The sequence below is a fragment of the Engystomops pustulosus genome, chromosome 8 (genome assembly GCF_040894005.1).
Source record: "Engystomops pustulosus chromosome 8, aEngPut4.maternal, whole genome shotgun sequence".
NCBI lineage: Eukaryota > Metazoa > Chordata > Amphibia > Anura > Leptodactylidae > Engystomops > Engystomops pustulosus.
In genome coordinates this window covers 51,312,728-51,331,157 of record NC_092418.1, presented here as the reverse complement: position 1 = coordinate 51,331,157, position 18,430 = coordinate 51,312,728, and the positions used below count along the sequence as shown (strand labels likewise).

The window sequence follows — 18,430 nt, the reverse complement described above, 5'->3', positions numbered from 1 at the left end:
TGAAAAGGAAACAACAGCATTCATAGCTGAAGCAGGAGTCTTAAAAGCAGCCACATTTCCTTACTGTCAGCGCAGCCGAGTAGTATGCCTGATCTGGAATAGGAACCCCAAGATTCAGTTGAACAGACTTTAGAATACATTCTTTAACCCCTTAATGCTCTGTCCAGAGGATATACAGGTGGCGACAGGCGGCTGGCCACCGTGGCTTGTGGCTATGCGGACCAGCCGCCTTGCTTAAGAAAAATTCCAGGACGGACCCAGGATACATCGGAGAGCCAGCGGTGGACCTTCTGATCTGAAGCGCATCGATAAGGTTAACTAACACTCCAAGTTATGCTATTCTCCAGAGATGAGATACCATTCTGTTTTGGCTTCAATTTCGGATTGAAAGAACTGATGCTAAGCCTGTTTATAGTTTGAAAATAAAAAAAAAGGAGCTTTTGGTGATATGCGCAGCATTATGGTGTTTCAAGATAACTAAGTTTTCTGCTAATTCTTTAGTTGAGCTGTATGACTATGAGGCTTTTTTGGATATGCTATTTCATTATGAACTAATATCAACTTTAGGCTCTGTCTTCGTTTGGATACTGGCTTGGAGTATCAAGGGTTAATTCCTCTACTTCTGTGACTAATCCTGTTGGGCTGTGTATTTAACCCTGTCTATTTCAGAGACTAACATCCCTTATTAACCCTTGTTTGGACAAGACTTTTTTGGACTTTCTGCTCTGGATTTAATTTGAACTAACTCCATCTTAATCTTAGTTTTTATTTCCTAGAAACGAATCTTTACTAACCTCTGGTAATATCAAAATCATTATCAGCACGTATTTTGAGCAGGGCTTATTTGTGTAGCCAATCGATGCTTTCTCATATTGAAGTCTGGGACAATTGCTAGAGTCAGTAGTAATACTCTATTCTGTATTTTCGGGGGTATTCTGACGAATTAGCAGCAGGATGGGAAAATGCCTGCCCCCAAGAATCGAAAATCTGCAGGAGGGGGCTCCCCGAAGGAAACTAAAGATTGTACGGGGTCTAAGAATGGGTCATCAGTTAAATTTGATAAGATCTGGAACTCCCCAGTCACTAAAACAAGACAGACTGCGAAGGCAGTGCAATCAGACCCTCTGGCCGGGTCGGATAGTTTGGAAGCCCAGGGTTCAGGTGACATTAAAGTCTCTGCGGGGGGGGGGGGGGGGCTGGGTGTTTGATTGTTAATCCAATCCTCTCAGAAATCTTATCTACTGTTCAAAAAACTGGGGTGAGGAATTAGGGGCCCAGGTTAGTACTCTTACGTTAGAAACAGGCTCAATTAAGGAAGAGATGACCAAGATACGAGAAAAAAATACAGTAGCCCAGGTGAAGGTGTTGGAAACATAAACAAAAGGTATTAAAAAAGAAGTAGCAGGTATCCTAAGGGAAAATAAATTCCTAAAGGAGAAATTTACTGATCTGGAGGATCGGTCCCGTTGATCAAATATTCAAATTTTGGGGTTACCAGAGGGTGTGGGCATCGAGGGGCTGGAAACTTTTTTACAGACATGGTGGCTGTGATTAATTGGTCAAGACAAGCTCTCGAAGGTGTTTATTGCGGAAAGAGCCCATCGTATACATAATAAAAAGCCCCCACCTGGTTCTACCCCTGGTGCTATTCTGGCTAAGATATTGAAGCAGATTTACTTACCCGGTCCATTCACGATCTAGCGGCGCGTTCTCTGCGGTGGATTCGGGTCCGGCCGGGATTCATGAAGGTAGTTCCTCCGACGTCCACCAGGTGGCGCTGCTGCGCTGAAGAGCATCGGAACGCACTCAAATACACCGGCCTATCCTGGATGAAGGTGAGTGCAAGCTCCGCGACACTTTCGGTTTTTTAAATGCGGCGGTTTTTCCAAATCCGTCGGGTTTTCGTTCAGCCATGCCCCCGATTTCCGTCGCGTGCATGCCAGCGCCGATGCGCCAAAATCCGATCGTGTGCGGCAAAAACCTGGGGCAATTCAGGGAAAATCGGCGCAAATCGGAAATATTCGGGTAACACGTCGGGCCCTTCGTAAATGACCCCCATTTCAAGATAGAGATGCAATAATTTGTTTTTCCCGGTCTAATGAGGATATCAGGTATAATGGAAATAAGGTTTTTTTCTTCCAAGATTATTCAAATAGCACACAGCAGAAACTGGTTAGATTTAAAGAGGTTAAGAAACGCCTGAAAGAGGCAGGTATGAAATTTTCTCTGATGTATCCAGCCCGGTTGAGAATTCTATTTCAGGACCAAAGTTATTTTTTTAAGAATGCAGAAGAAGCTTCAAGTTGGTTGGAGTCGAAGGGGTTCTAAATAAATGTTTATTGTCTGGTTAAAGGTGCTGTCAAAATATTTCAGAATTTATTTCTCTGTATGTGTTGCTCTTTGGAGAGGGGGAGTGGATACGCAGGAGTTTGGAGATCTGTTAGTATCTACAGGTCAGGTAGAAAGGGAGGGGTAGTGGGGGGGGTACCCGGCCTGTGGATTCTCTCCCCCCTCTGTATAAGATAGCATGGAGGTACGATTTATGACTTGGAATGTGAGCGGGCTAAATGACCGTAAGAAAAGATGTATGGTTGAAGACTTAGTCACCCATCATCTACCGGGAATAATCTGTTTAACGGAAACTCATTTGACAGATGAATCATTAGGGTGGCTGAATAAAAGGTGGGCTGCGACCAGGTTGCATGCATTTTGATACATAATAAGGTGGATATTAAGATTATTGCCACTAAGATTGATAAACTGGGTAGGTTCATTTTTATATTCTGTGACATATATAATCCCCCCGTATATAATCTTTCCTTTGTTTATATTCCCCCGCCATTCTCATATGAAGTTCTGGACCTTTTGATGCAATTTTGTGCCGATAAATCGGATTGTCCGATGTTGGTTATGGGAGATTTTAATGCATGCCTGGATAATTCATTAGACAGGCTGTATATGAAGGACTCACAAACTAAAGGAAGAAAATCAGGGCTAAAAGATTTGGAATCTTACGGATGTCTTAACTAAGTATCAGGATAAAAAAGCATACTCATGCGTTAGCTGAACACACTCTACGCTGTCCAGGATTGATCTATGCTTAGCAAATGATAAATTCTTGACCTACGTCAAGAGGATGAAATACGAATCAATAGTGATTTCGGACCATGTGTCAATGAGTGTTTTGGTGAATATGGTGGAAGTGGTTGAAGCGGGTGGGCTTCGTCCCTTCCGGCTGAATTCTCATCGGCTGGTGGTTCTGGACAGCGCAGTGAAGATGTCGACATTAATAACTTAGTTCTGGCAGCAAAACAGTGGGTAAATTATAGGCAGCTAGGGTTTCTAAGGGGAGGTCAAAAGAGGGAATCTTCCTTATAAGAAATCAGGAGGGAAAAATGGTTCATGATCAAAAGCATATTTTGGAATCCTTCAGTAAATTTTACTCTTCCTTATATACCTGTGTGTTGTCTCCGGCTGCCGATCCAGATACCTGGGATACCCTGGATCTTGGGGTCATGAGGTGGTTTTACTCCATATTATGCTTTACAATAGTAACCATCATAATCATACACAATTAAGTTAATAACTTGGAATGTGAAAGGGCTACGCTCTCCAAAATAAGCGTATGGCAATATTACGCCACCTGAAACTCATGCGTCCTGACATATTCATAATGGAAGAGACTCATTTGGAAGAGTCCGATTTTGTAAGAATGCACAAGATGTGGGAGGGCAGCGTATTTGGATCGGCAGCCAGTAATAGGAAAGCAGGGGTCCTGACATTAATCAATAGATACCTACCTATTCAGGTGTTAAAACACACCCCAGGGCATGGTATCTTGCCTAACCTTTTCATATTTAGGAGAAACATATGATTTGTACAATGTATATGGTCCCAATGGTAGCTCTGGTCTCTTTCATAAAATTGGAGGAGGAAGTCCTTAAATCCAAGTCAATTCATGCAGTAGTGGGGCATTGGGAGGGGGAAGATTGTGTGCTGCCCTCATTTTTTGAGAAGACAAGTTTGGGGGACACATGAAGACTCCAACATTCTGAGGGTAGAGAATATACCCATTTCTCCCATGCGCACGGCACATGGTCAAGGATCGAATATGTACTATCTTCCTCCTTGCTAAACCGGCGAGTGACAGAAGCAACCATAGGAGATTTGGTTATCTCTGATCATGCCCCAATGGAAGTGCATTATGCAGATAGGCATCCCAGGGGCTCCCATGTGACATGGAGATACCCAAATTCCTTTCTAAGGAGGAGGGATTCCAGGCTCTGTTGAAAGGATGGTGGCTGGAATTCAGTTCTACTCACGAACAGCACATTGATGATCCGGGTCTTTATTGGGCGGCAGCTAAAATGATGGTCAGGGGGCGAATCATGTCATATGTGAAAGCAAAAAAAAGGGAAGCTCACCAAAAATTCCTTGTAGTAAGTCAGAAGCTCCGTGAGGCATATTCCATTTTCACTCAGACACAACAAGAGCCAGCGAAAGACAAATGGGTCCAGGCAAAAGGAGAATTTGAGGCATGGGCAGAACGGAAGGAAGGTTTTTATCGTGCAGAATGGGAAACTGACCTTCACAAACTTGGGGATAAAGCGGGGAAGCTTTTGGCCAAACTGGCGAAGGAGAAGTATACAGTCCCTCATATAGGGGCACTTCGGGACCAATCAGGTCTGATTAAAAAGCAACCTCAGGAGATCAATTCTTTTTTCAGGGACTATTATGAGCAATTGTATCAGGACAATAGCTGTCAAATGACAAAATGGAAAGAATTTCTTAATAGAGTGAAGATACCCTCTATAAGTGAGGAACAGCGAATGGAATTAAATGCAGCAATATATGAGGAGGAAGTGCAGAAGGTGACAGGATCATTGGCGGGAGGGAAATCTCCAGGCCCTGATGGCTATCCTGGCAAGTTCTACAAGGGGATGTGCAAGCAAGTGGTCTCGGCATTGTGTAACTATTTCAACTCAGTGCTGGAAACGGGAGAAATTAGGAGGGATTCCAAAAATGCATATATCAAATTGCTGCCGAATTGCCAAATTGATGAGAAAGGACCATTAAATCCGGGGTCCTACAGACCAATATCTTTAATCGATGTTGACATGAAGCTATTATCAAAAATATTAGCTCAGCGATTAGCAGGGCTGCTACTGGGACTAATAGGGAAGTTTCAGGTAGGTTTTATGAAGGGGCGAGGTGCGGTGACTAATATCCGTAAGGTTCTTGCGGTATTAGATTGGGTCCAGTGCCATCCACAGACAAGAGAGAGACCAACACTAGTAGCCTTAGATGCTGAAAAGGCTTTTGATAATGTCAGATGGGATTGGCTGGGGATGGTACTGGACCGCATGGGAATAACAGGAAAATTCCGTACTTACCTTAAAGGGATATATAGTAATCCTACAGCGCAAATTCGTACACCAGAGTTTATATCAGCTCCCTTTCAGCTACAAAAAGGAACGCGTCAGGGGTGCCCCCTATCGCCCCTTCTCTTCGATATTGCACTAGAGCCATTAGCTAGATATTTTGAAGATTCTGATTTATATGAGGGTATTTGTGTTAGGAAGGAAGTGGTGAAGATAGAGTTATTTGCAGACAACGTAATTTTATTCTTATCAGATCCCATAAATCACCTCCCTGGGGTATTTTCAGCTATAAGGGAATTTGGGAAATTCTCATGATATAGGGTTAACGTGGGGAAGAGCGAAGTTTTAGAACTGAAACAGCTGGCTAACACTAGGGACTGAGAAGAGCTCTCAATAGGAATAAAACCATCTGCTCACGAGATCAAGTATTTGGGAATCAAAATAGGTAGAAATCCAGGATCTTTATATAAGCTAAATGATCCCCCTTTAATATCTAAAATAATACCGGAATTGGAAAGATGGAAAAATGTACCTCTATCGCTGCTAGGAAGATGTCATTTAATCAAAATGATGAGCTTCTCTAAACTATTATATCAACTTCAAACCCTGCCACTATTGTTGCAGCACAAGGACGTCAATAGACTGAACAAGGCCATCACACAATTTATTTGGAGAGGGAGTAGAGCAAGAATAGCCCTGCGGAAGCTTCTGATCCCAAAAGTTGAGGAAGGTTTGAACTTTCCGAATGTTAGGGGGTATAATTTGGTCTGCCTGTTTTGTCATGTTCTGGATTGGCGCAACAGGGCCTCTTCCCACTCTAATTGGGAGTTGGAAAGGGATCTAGCAGCACCTTGGAATCTGATGGCATTAATGCATACCAGATGGTCAAAAATGCCAAAAGAGGTGAAGTCCTCTATTTTACTAAGAGATACCATAATCGCATGGAAAAGAGTGAGATGCCTATATGAGTTACCATTTATGATCTCTAAAAATATGAGATTGATTAAGCATCCAGAATCACCTTGGCAGGGACGTAGGGGAGAGCGAATGGAATGGGGGGAAGGGATCGCAGCAAAAGCAAAGGCACTGATGAATGAGGAAACACAGCTGGTTTAAGGCCTCTGAGATAATAGCCAAATATAACCTGACATTACAACAACAATTTGACATTTTTCAGATATTGTCCTTTTGTAAAGAAAGGGTGAGGGACATTAGAAAGGAACTCTCTGACAAGGTCTTTGAAGGTCTTTTAAGTATCGCTCCAGGGCATTACACAGTGGGGGTCATTTACTAAGGGTCCGATTCGCGCATTTTCGTCGGGTTTCCCGTATTTTTCCGATTTGCGCAGTTTTTTCCCTTAATTGCCCCGGGATTTTGGCGGACGTGATCGGATTGTGGCGCATCGGCGCCGGCTTTCACGTGACGGAAATCGGGGGCGTGGCCGTCGGAAAACCCGACGGATTCGGAAAAACCGCAGATTTAAAAAAAAAAAAAAAGTGTCGCTTGACACGCGCCTACCTGCACCCAGGATAGGATCATGAACTCCTGCGAACTCCAGTGGACTTCAGCGCAGCAGCGACACCTGGTGGACATCAGGCGCACTACCTTAGTAAATCGCCGGAAGACCCGAATCCTCAACAGAGAACGCGCCGCTGGATCACGGCAGGACCGGGTAAGTAAATCTGCCACAATATCTTTTTTATATGCAGTAATGAGACAACAGCTCTGTGGGGAAAGCGACCTCAGGTTTATTTAAAAAATGGGGGGAAAGATTGCAAGTGCCAGGCCCAACCATGCTTATCTTACAAAGATGCCCGATGGTCAGACACATATAGTTAACGGAAGATCGAGGGAGACCTACTTTAAACTGATGCACGGGGCAAAATATGGCCTAAATATTCTTCCTTCCCCCTCCAGACCTGATCATATTACTGACTGCCCTAAGTGTGGAGCAACTTTGCTGGGATGTGGACCTGTACTAATGTTCAAGGTTATTGGTCCCAAGTTGTTGAATATATAAATAGAAATTGGGACACGAACATCACAGGGAAAGTAAGGGAGTTTTTATTTCATGAAGAGTAAGCTGCAGTTTCCACATGTGGTGTTGCTAGTAGCTAAACACTGTGTCCTGTCCCGTTGGTTAAAGAGTTCATCTCCCGCTGTCCTAGAGTTGATAGAGAAATTAAAACATTTGTTCAATATAGATAGGATAGATACATTACGGCACAAGGAAAAAGGAGCAAAGGCCTTTTTCCAAAAATGGGAAACATTTTTAATCAATCATTACAGCAGGCAGGATATTGTGGGATTCATGACTCATTTCCAATATACTCAATGGTACTGTCAAGAGGATCTTAGTGGTAGATTGGGAGGACTTAAGATCTAGAGGGGTGACCAGGGATTCTGGGGGAGTGGTTGGGGGCAACACACAGGCACAGGGGTGGGAAGGAAAGGAATGTCTTTATTTTGTTTTCAGTTTTCAAATTGTTTTATATAGTGGTAGTAAACTAAAATATATCAATACAATCTATGCCATACAAGTATGCCATACGGCGGGACATTTAAAGAAGCAGGGAACCGATTGGATCTACCCGTGGAGCTATTGTTTTTCAGAGCAAAATGTTCAAGATATACTTATCAATATTGATATAAATGAAACTGATCATGTAATGCTACACTGTTCTGAAATGGCAAGGTTAATTGTATGCATATATACTTTGTGTTAAATGAAAATAAATAAAAAAATTTCCAGTTAAAAAAAAATATTTCCTACAAATAAGTCTGCAATCAGACTTAAGAGAGCTCAAGAAATACTTGTCAATTCAGAAAACTTGTGTATTGTAAACCCTCGTTATAACTTTATCAAGGCTTTTTTGCCACAAATGTATGGTGGCCTATTGGCCGAAAATTTGATTCTTTATTATGTCTGTTATATTAAAAAAATACTTGCCAATTCAAACATGATGCTTCCTAAATTTGTCCTCCAACAGCAAAGAATTAAAGGAAGCCTTTCCTTTTCATGATTTAAAGGACTTAGACTTGGGAACTGACGTTCTTCGATGCAATGTAGTCTTGGACTGCTCTGGGTTTTAGTCTGACACCTTTACCTTACAAGTCAGAGAGAAGGAGAAACCCTTTACTTGGAGAGTGCAAGTCCAATTGGTAAAAAAACCTTAAGCAGGACCTGTCACAAGATTTTGACCACTCTGAGTAACAATTCCTGCTGATAAAGGGTTATAAGTCCTCCCCATATCACCTAAAATTAACTGCCAGTGAAGCACTGTACCTTAATCACAGACGTTTTTCTGATATGAAAATCAGCTTTTCTGACTCATGTCTGGTGTTTTTGATTCTTCTCTCTCTCAAGCTGGCAGTGAACCACGCCCTATTATTCTGACAGCTCTGTGTCTCTTCAAATCACTGCTCTTCCTCCTTTTACCAACTACAACTACAGACACATAAAGCTTTATGCACATATGGGAAATATTGGGGCAGATTTACTAACCCAGTCCATTCACGATCCAGTGGCGTGTTCTCTGCGGTGGATTCGGGTTTTCCGGCGATTCACTAAGGCAGTTCCTCCGACTTCCACCAGGTGTCGCTGCTACGCTGAAGTCCGCCGGAGTGCACGATCCATTGCCAGGTGAAGGTAAGCGCTTGTCCAGCGACACTTTTTTTTTTTTTTTAAATGTGGAGGTTTCTCCGAATCCGTCGGGTTTTCAGACGGCCACGCACCCTGATTTCTGTCGCGTGCATGCCGGCACCGATGCGCTACAATCCAATCGCGTGCGCCGAAATCCCGGGGCAATTCAGGAAAAATCGGCGCAAAACTGAAAAATTCGGTTGACCCAAGCCACAAAATCGCAAATCGGGCCCTTAGCTAATGACCCCCATTGTGTACATTTTTTTACAAAGTCTCTTGTGTTACATTCATGACATGTGACCAGTGACATCATCGCAGGACCTTTAGCCTTCTAAGAATAACAAACTGTACACCATGTATGTAATTACATGAAATCACAGCAGCCTCCATGGAGTATGGAGAGGAGTAGAAGTCCATGGAGGCTGCTGTGACTTCATGTGGTCACATAAAGTAATAAACAGTACAGGTACAGTTTGATATAAAGATGCTAAAGTACCGGAGATGATGCCAGGTAATTTAAGATAAAAGGTGATTTATGTGGTTGTAAGCAAAACAATTTTTGCTAAAAGAAGGGTGTCAGTCAGTTAATAGAGCTCTATAGGGACCTGTCAATGGCTGTATATGTGCAAATGTATGCAGGATCCCAATGAAACATTTCTTTTGCAGCAAATATAATTCATTCAGTCACATACGTTTCCCAACATTACATGTTTCACCTAATCATAGGCTCATCAGAGTTATATGAATCCAAAAAAGGACAAGAAAATCCAGAACTGTGTGAAGTAGTATTTCCAGCTTTATTCTTCCAATGTGAATCGTTACATAATATAAGCATGTTTGAGTCATGCATTTCAAGCCTTTAGATGGCCCTTAGTCTTAGCTAATAAGGCCACTGACTTATGGCCACTGACTTATATGGTGATATTGCACAAGACGAGCAGGGAGGTGGTGAGCTGGTGTCTCCTGCTGTCCACCATGCATGAATTACCATGCAGACCATCCGGACACCATTGTGTACACTAAGACACTTCTCCTTCGGGTATTTTTGTATCAACAGAGGATTGCTTCTATGGTTTACCCTGTTATATGAACCTTAAGAGCCGTATGTGCTTTTATGTGCATCTATGTTATACCCCTGAGGCGCCTATGATTAGGCGAAACATGTCATGTCGGGAAATATTTTTGACCAAATGAATTATACTTGCTGCAACAGAACTGATTAATTGTGATCCTGAAAACACCGTGCTCCTAAAGGTTTGCGCCACATTTATTACTGACGTGTGCCACAACATGAACAAAGCGTGAACAAAGTGCACCAAAATATGGTGCACACTTCCAAAACAGTGCGTTAGTTTTGATTAATCTGGTGCACTCTGCACACTCCAGTTTGCAGTAGTTTTCATAAATGTGGATATATGTATTTTCTGATGCTTCTGTCAAAGCCATTGCTGCTGAGGCCTATCTCAAACAATGGACATTAACCCCATAAACGCATTCAGACATACATGTACTTTGGGAAATGCTGTCTGTTGCTGAATCCTGATGTACATGTATGTCCTAGAAATCTCTGACATTTGCAGATACTTGCAATCCTTGTTATTTAACCCTATAGATTCTGCGGTCATGGTGACCACGGTGTCTATCGGGGAGTTCTGGATATTTAACCAGCCGATGATCACTCTCCATGCCAGTTTGTTGCTATAGTCTCCGCCTGTTTTTCCAGCGGAGGCCCGCTCACACCATGGCCTGCCCAGCTTCCCGCCGTGTTGTATCTCAACAACAAGGTATCTAAGAATCAAGCAGTCAACTATACCAAAACAATGGCACTTCGTTACTGATCACAATCCCGCAAACCAAGCAACTAGATCTGTGGCCACAAACCACCTCAAAGACATAACAAGGTTTTCGGATCCTGCTCAGAACATGATACAACGGATCTTAATGCATTTGAACTTGTGGATGCTGACACAGAAATCCATCCCAAGGTGTCAAAACCACACACAGTGGCTCACATTTATTAAGCAATCTGTGCCAGAATTCCAGACCGGTCAAAGAATGCGATACTTCTGACTGTCCAACCCAAAGTTTATGTTAAAAAAATGTACATTTTTTATATCATCAACTTCAGATCAGTAACTGAACTAATTTTACTGTCTTTATTTAGTTATTGCCACCAGCTGTTAGGTGCCACAGTTAAGTTACAGGTGCTGTAAATTACACAAATTAGAGAAGCATCACAAGATTTTTAATACAGTGCCCATACCCCCCCCCCCAACCTTTTATGTTTGGTGAGGAATTATATTCAGTTTGGGTTTTTGACAATTCTTTTTGTGGTTTTCCATTGAAGACAAATTAAATGAAGATAATAATACCACAGAATTTCTGATTGCAATCATTTTTTGGAAAAAACTGAGTATTATCTGACCGAATTGGAGATTTATTATTATGTTTGCAATTATTATAGCAGAATTATTAGGTTGACCCCTTTATTTTTTTGAGCAGTGTAAATGAAGAAAGCCACAGAACTCCACATGTTCTGGTGAAACTGGTATATTTTTTTAACTCAGCATTGCAACTTTTTGAATCTACAGGCGGTCCCCTACTTAAGAACACTCGACTTACATACGACCCCTAGTTACAAACGGACCTCTGGATATAGGTAATTTATTCTACTTTAGTCCTAGGCTACAATAATCAGCTGTAACAGTTATCACAGGTGTCTGTAATGAAGCTTTATTGTTAATCTTGATTCTTATGACAACCCAACATTTTTCAAATCCAATTGTCACAGAGACCAAAAAAATTCTGTCTGGGATTACAATGATAAAATATACAGTTCCGAATTAAATACAAATTCAACTTAAGAACAAACCTACACACCCTATCTTGTATGTAACCCGGGGACTGCCTGTACTCAGATAAGGTAAAAGGTTGCATTGCTGGGTGTATAAAAGATACTATTTGCACCAGAGTCTAACTAATACATAATAACAACCTTTCTAGTACCTAGAACAAAGAAATTTATTTTTATAAAATTAAGTGTTAAATTTAAAAAAATCATAAGTATAGCTCTTTGTATATCTCAGGAGACCACACAGGATTTAGCAGAGATATCAGAGTGTCAGCTTAGAATGTTGAATAGGGGTGAAAACAAAATTAAAAATACATACAGTAGTCGAAACTGGATGTAAAATTGAGTGTAAATAGGCAAAAAAACACTTTAATACAATAATGTACTTCAATACATTAGCAACTGTATCAGTAAAGACCATTGTGAAAGAACTTGCAACTTACCTGGAAATTTGTGGTGCAGATAATCCACATCTGTAATAAAGCTGTTATAAGGAAGGAGGAACCCAACGCCAGCAAGCAGCATTGCAAAATATATTCCATGATATTTGTCCTGAGGCTCCGAATTAGCATCTGCCAAAGTAATTAAGGTTAGCATGTAAGAAAAAGACAAGATTTTCTTTTATACTGTAAATGTACAAAAACCTCACGGTGTCAAGCATCAAGAGAGGATATGGCAAAGAAAAGCAGGGATTGTGGATGTGGTTTAATAATTCCAAATAAATAGAGGAGATGATACACATAAAAAGGAGAGGCAAAAAATAAATCAGCTGTGCTGCAATTGATTTTTATTACCATGTAACCCTGCAGAATTTTTTAATGTACCCTGTGCACAGGGCCGAATCTGCCATGAAACGAGATGATCTTCATATGGCAGATCCCTTTTAGGAACAAAATATTGTAATCTAATGTGGGTGATTCGGGAGCCAATGGCCGTCCGAATCACCCACAAGAAACATCAATTGCATCTGTGTCTGTGTCCCTAATGCGATTGATATACAGAGCGGCACAGCTCTTACCCAGCTGTCTGCGCCACCCTCATCTTTTTCCGGCTCTTATGCCAGGTTACGTCTCTCCACAGGGTCAGGTCTCCGCAGAGAAGCTGCAACCCAGTGGAAGAGCAGAAAGAAGAAGCACCACGTGTATCCAGTTAAGTAATAGTTTTATTTTACTGGCCAGATATTTATTATATAGTGTGCTAACTGTGGCTCCCAGCTGTTCTTAGCTACAACAAAATAGAATAGAAAAAAATATTTTATATGTATCTATATACCGTGTCAGACTGTCAGTGACCGTTTCTCTTTTTTATAAACGTTTTTGGTATGCTTCTGGGTAAAAACGAAAATACCCTCAGCAACAGCAACAGCACTTGATAAAGGTACGGTTAACCCCGAAATGCGTTGTGATTCTAATTATAAAAGACGCGCCATTCCATTAGCTCTTGGCAACCTCTTCTATACTACACACATCTTGTACAGTGTGGCTACTGAAGATAGATGACTACTAATTGGAAGGCAGCACCAACAGACATCTATTTAATGTACTTAATAGTGTTGGGCCTATCCTAGCACAACTCTTCATGGTGAGCATATTTTCACCTCTTCTAAGGATCAAAATTCATTACGGTATTACTCTATTAGCTCTTCCCTTCGGCCCTTTCTTACTTATAAACTTTTTGACACTCTCATTCCAGCGACTGTGTCTCTGGCAGTCTCATTCCAGCGACTTCCTGTCTCTGGCTGTCTCATTCCAGCAACTGCCTGTCTCTGACACTCTCATTCCAGCGACTGCCTATCCCTGGTACTCTAATTCCAGCGACTGCCTGTCTCTGGCAGTCTCATTCCAGCGATTGCCTGTCTCATTGCAGCGACTGTCTGTCTCTGACACTCTCATTCCAGCGACTGCCTGTCCCTGGCACTCTCATTCCAGCGACTGCCTGTCCCTGACACTCTCATTCAAGCGACTGCCTGTCTCTGGCAGTCTCATTCCAGCGACTGCCTGTCTCTGGCAGTCTCATTCAAGCGACTGCCTGTCTCTGACACTCTCATTCCAGCGACTGCCTGTCCCTGACACTCTCATTCCAGGGACTGTCTGTCTCTGGCAGTCTCATTCCAGCGACTGTCTCTGACACTCTCTTTCCAGTGACTGTCTCCATCTCCAACTGTGATTTTGTCTATGGGGAGATTTTACAGAAGTGTCTTAGAGCAGAACTAGCTGATAAACGGACAAAAGAGTCAGGTTCGCTCACCACCAGGTGAACAATCCAAGAGAGGGTCTTGGCTCCCACAAGCATAGGTAAGGAAGTAAAAGAAGTTGATTGGCACTCACAAAATCGTTTAAAAACAGAATAAAGCTGCACAACAATTTTAATAGATTTTGTGAGTGCCGATCAACTTCTTTTACTTCCTTACCTGAGAGCAGAACTACTCAAGTTGCCCATGGCAACCAATCAGAGCTCAAGTTTAATTTTTGCACAGCTGTTTATAAAATTACAGCTGATCTCTCATTGGTTTTCAATACGTGTTGTGATTCTAATTATAAAAGACTTTCAAACTAACGCTATCGCTTTGAGAAAGCCATTCCATTAGCTCTTGGCAACCTCTTCTATACTACACACATTTTGTAGATGATGAAGTTCTCTTTCTGAGCAGATCCTCATCTAAAAGGTACTATTTGTCACTAATGTCTGTGTCCCTGACTGACCTACTAGTGTGTAAGACAGCATCAGCCTGTGTAGTGTCAGTCACAGAGTTCCTCTAAGGCTCTGGGGATGTTATCAAAAGTTAGTAAAGTTTTCAGTATTTGCTGATGGTGTGGCAGGCACTTTTTAAAAATGTTTCTACATATTTGAGGGGTACATACAGCAGGGAATCAGGGGTAAGCTGCCTGGGGGTTGGGGGCACATTTTAACTGGTTAAGGTCCAGGCCCTTTCCTGTTTTTTCATTTCCAATTTTCATTCCCCACCTTCAAAATCTATAACTTTTTTATTTTTACACGTAAAGAGCTCAATTATGGCTTGTTTTCTGCGTAACAAATTGCACTTCACAGTTATGATATTGAATATTCCATGCCATGTACTGGGAAGCGGGAAAAAAATTCCAAATGCAGTGAAAATGGTGAAAAATGCATTTGCACCATTTTCTTATGGGCTTGGGTTTAAAGGCTTTCACTGTGCTCCCCAAATTACATGTCTACTTTATTCTTTGGGTCAATATGATTACGAGAATACCAATGCTTTCTTACATTTACAAAAATTAAAACCTCCTGTACAAAATTTTTTTTTTTTTTAATTTTGCCATCTTCTGGCGCTAATAACTTTTTCATACTTCGTTGTACGGAGCTGTGGGTGGTGTCATTTTTTTGTGACTTTTGATGATGTTTTCAATAATATTATTTTTAGGACTGTGCAACCTTTTGATCACTTTTTATAGATTTTTTTATATTTTCAAAATGGCAAAAAATGGCCTACCATCGGACACCACGGGGAGCGACAATCCTCGGCAAGATGTCGGCGCCCTCCATGGATGTTACTGGTAAGTCTTTGCTGCAATATGCAGCAAAGACTTACCGGCAATGGAAAGGGCTCAGCCCGTGAGCCCTCTCCATGCACTGGGACCCGATGCCCGCTGTGAATACACGGCAGGCGGTCGTGAACCGGTTAATTTTTCTCTTCAGGCAGCAAAAACGGCTAGAATCAGCCCGGCCTGTGCAATATATAAATAATACAACATATAACACATTACAGAGTAGCAATGAACAAGAGTCTAGTGAAAACCACTATATTAGGTAAAAGAGGTTAAGAAAAAGTTGACTCCAAATAAAATTGTTAGTTTACATGAGTACATTGTGTAACAGAATGTTCTACACAATTATACTTTTACCTGGTTCCATTAGTGTAAGAATTCCTTGTGCTTGCTGACTTCCCCTTGCCTGTTGTTCTTCTTCTTCAAGCTGGCAGCTATCAAAACTAAAACTCATAACAACATTTCCTTCAATATTAATGTGTGGACTAAGTTCTCTATAACAATCCCCTTTAGCTGGTTTCATATTCTTTTTCACAGCCTGTAACACAAAATGACAAAGATAAATAATACAAAACAGATACCGTATATCATTTTTGTGCTGAAAATTCCCCACTCAGCTTACACTCGGGTATACAAAAAAAAAAAAAAATACTACTCACCATTCCGATAGGCCGGACAGCTCCTCTCTCTTCACGCCACAGGTCCGCAATAGCTCCGTGGCCGCACCTCTTCTGTCTTCATGACAGCTGCAGGTCCGCGACACCTTCGTGTACATGGCCCGGCCGGCACACAACTGTGATGTCACCTGCTGGTGCCGGCGCATGTGAAGATAGAAGAGGCGCGGCCACGGAGCATGAAGATGAAGAGGAGCTGTCCGGGCCGTCGCAATGGTGAGTAGTAAGTTCTTTTTTTTTTTTACTGACAAGCTATAGAGTGGGCAGGCTACATATATTAAGGGTCTGGCAGGCTACATACTTTAAGGGTCTGGCAGGCTACATACTTTAAGGGTCTGGCAGGCTACATACTTTAAGGGTCTGGCAGGCTACATACTTTAAGGGGCTGGCAGGCAATACACTTTAAAAGGATGGCAGGCTCCATACTTTAAGGGACTGGCACCCTACATACTTTAATGGGCTGGCAGGCTATATACTTTAAGGAGCTGGCAGGGTATATGCTTTAAGGGGCTGGCAAGCTATATACTCGACTGGCAGGCTATATAATCGACTGGCAGGCTATATACTGCAGGGGTCTGGCTATATACTACAGGGGGCTTGCTTGTTATATACTGGGAGGCTGTGACCAATGCATTTCCCACCCTCGGGTTATACTCAAGTCAATAGGTTTTCCCAGTTTTTGGTGGTAAAACTAGGTATCTCGGCTTATACTCGGGTCGGCTTATACTCGAGTACAGTATGTAGAATTAAATATATTGGCTCAAACACTAAATGAACAAACAATGAGTGACCGAAAAGAGGTACTACATTCCAAAACCCTATGGCCTCAACCACATGATATGTTTTGGGAAGGAGTTCCCATGAAGAAAATATGTGGCAAAGTTGCTCTTCCATTGAAATTAATGACAATGAAATGACATATCCTTTATTCCACACAGAATTTAGGCTTTGGGAAGGGCATGTACCCAGCATTTTATTTTCTATCAACTACCATTGTAAGGAAGAGTACTTATGCTTGCAGGTGGTTATAAACCATAAAAAATCAGATTTAAAAATTTATTATACTCACAAATTGAATGTGAAAAATTCTAATTATTAAAGTCTTAGTAGTATTTGATTGTAGTATTACAATTATGTTGTGTATAGCAATTGGGAACTGTCATATTTTCTTAAAGAAGTCTATATCTTAATTGGGCAATTTATGGTAGCCTAACAACAAAATTTTGTTAGAAGGTACAAACGTAAACAGTAAAAATTGAGAGAATAGACCTTAGCCCCTTAAGGACGTAGCCAGTTTATAACTTAAGGCTCAGCCCCATTTTTTGTATTCTGACTTGCGTCGCTTTATATGGTTATAACTTATCAAAACGATTCTGAGACAGTTTTTTCCTCACATGTTGTACTTCATTTTAGTGGGAAATGTTGGCTAAATTTTGCATTTACAGGCAGTCCCCGGGTTACATACAAGATAGGATCTGTAGGTTTGTTCTTAAGTTGAATTTGTATGTAAGTCGGAACTGTATATTTTATCATTGTAACCCCAGCCAGAACTTTTTTGGTCTTTGTGACAATTGGATTTTAAAAATGTTGTGTTGTCATAAGAATCAGGATTAACACTAAAGCTTCATTACAGACACCTGTGATAACTGTTACAGCTGATCATTGTAGCCTAGGACTAAAGTACAATAAATTACCAATATCCAGAGGTCCGTTTGTAACTAGGGGTCGTATGTAAGTCGAGTGTTCTTAAGTAGGGGACCACCTGTATTTACAAAAAAAAAAAGATTTTTTTTTAAAAATTCGAAATTCTAAATCATTGCGTTTTCAGGCAGATAGATTTAGCATCTAAATAAGTTGCTGAGTAACATTTCCCATTTCATAACTTTTGAAATCTCTGGTAATTTATTTTGACGTCACGCGGCTTACAAATCGAATATCGATTTTCCGTATTTTCAGAAGTGACTATTTGGGGGATAGTTACTGTTTTGAATGAAATTTTACATATCTAACATAAAAAAAAACTTATATAATTAACCCATTTTCAAATCTGCCCTTCTCAAACTATCAGTAACAGCTTTTAGGAAGATTGTTAAGATTACTCATCTCTATAGTAATTAAATCAAAATAGAGCTGCAATTTAGAATGGCCAATTTTTTTCATTTATACGTTCATTTAGCTCTAAAATGTACACATTTTCAAAAGATAAAAAGAGAGAACCCATCTTACAATTTCTCGTGCAATTTCTCAGAGACCCCCCACATGTGGCTGTTACTTGTTTTATGGGCGCACAGAGAGACGCAGAAGGAAAGGAGGGCCCTGCAGCTGCCAAGATTTCATTGGCTCCTTTTGTATGCTAT

The 18,430-nt window shown here is 41.3% G+C and overlaps 1 protein-coding gene across 3 annotated transcripts in view; it reads right to left on the bottom strand.

Annotated features, from left to right (window-relative positions):
* The window catches only part of SLC29A4 (solute carrier family 29 member 4), a 189,076-nt gene that overhangs the window by 133,518 nt on the left and 37,128 nt on the right, over positions 1-18,430 (bottom strand). For 2 of the 3 annotated variants that reach the window (XM_072120914.1, XM_072120912.1), the window contains exons 2-3: positions 15,757-15,937; positions 12,319-12,447 (exon numbers count right to left, since the gene is read on the bottom strand). In XM_072120914.1, coding sequence (XP_071977015.1) covers positions 12,319-12,447; positions 15,757-15,922 — 295 coding nt within the window. In that variant the 5' untranslated portion in view covers positions 15,923-15,937. Of the gene's footprint in view, positions 1-12,318; positions 12,448-15,756; positions 15,938-17,767; positions 17,836-18,430 lie in introns of all 3 variants that reach the window. The other variant, XM_072120913.1, reaches the window with a different exon arrangement.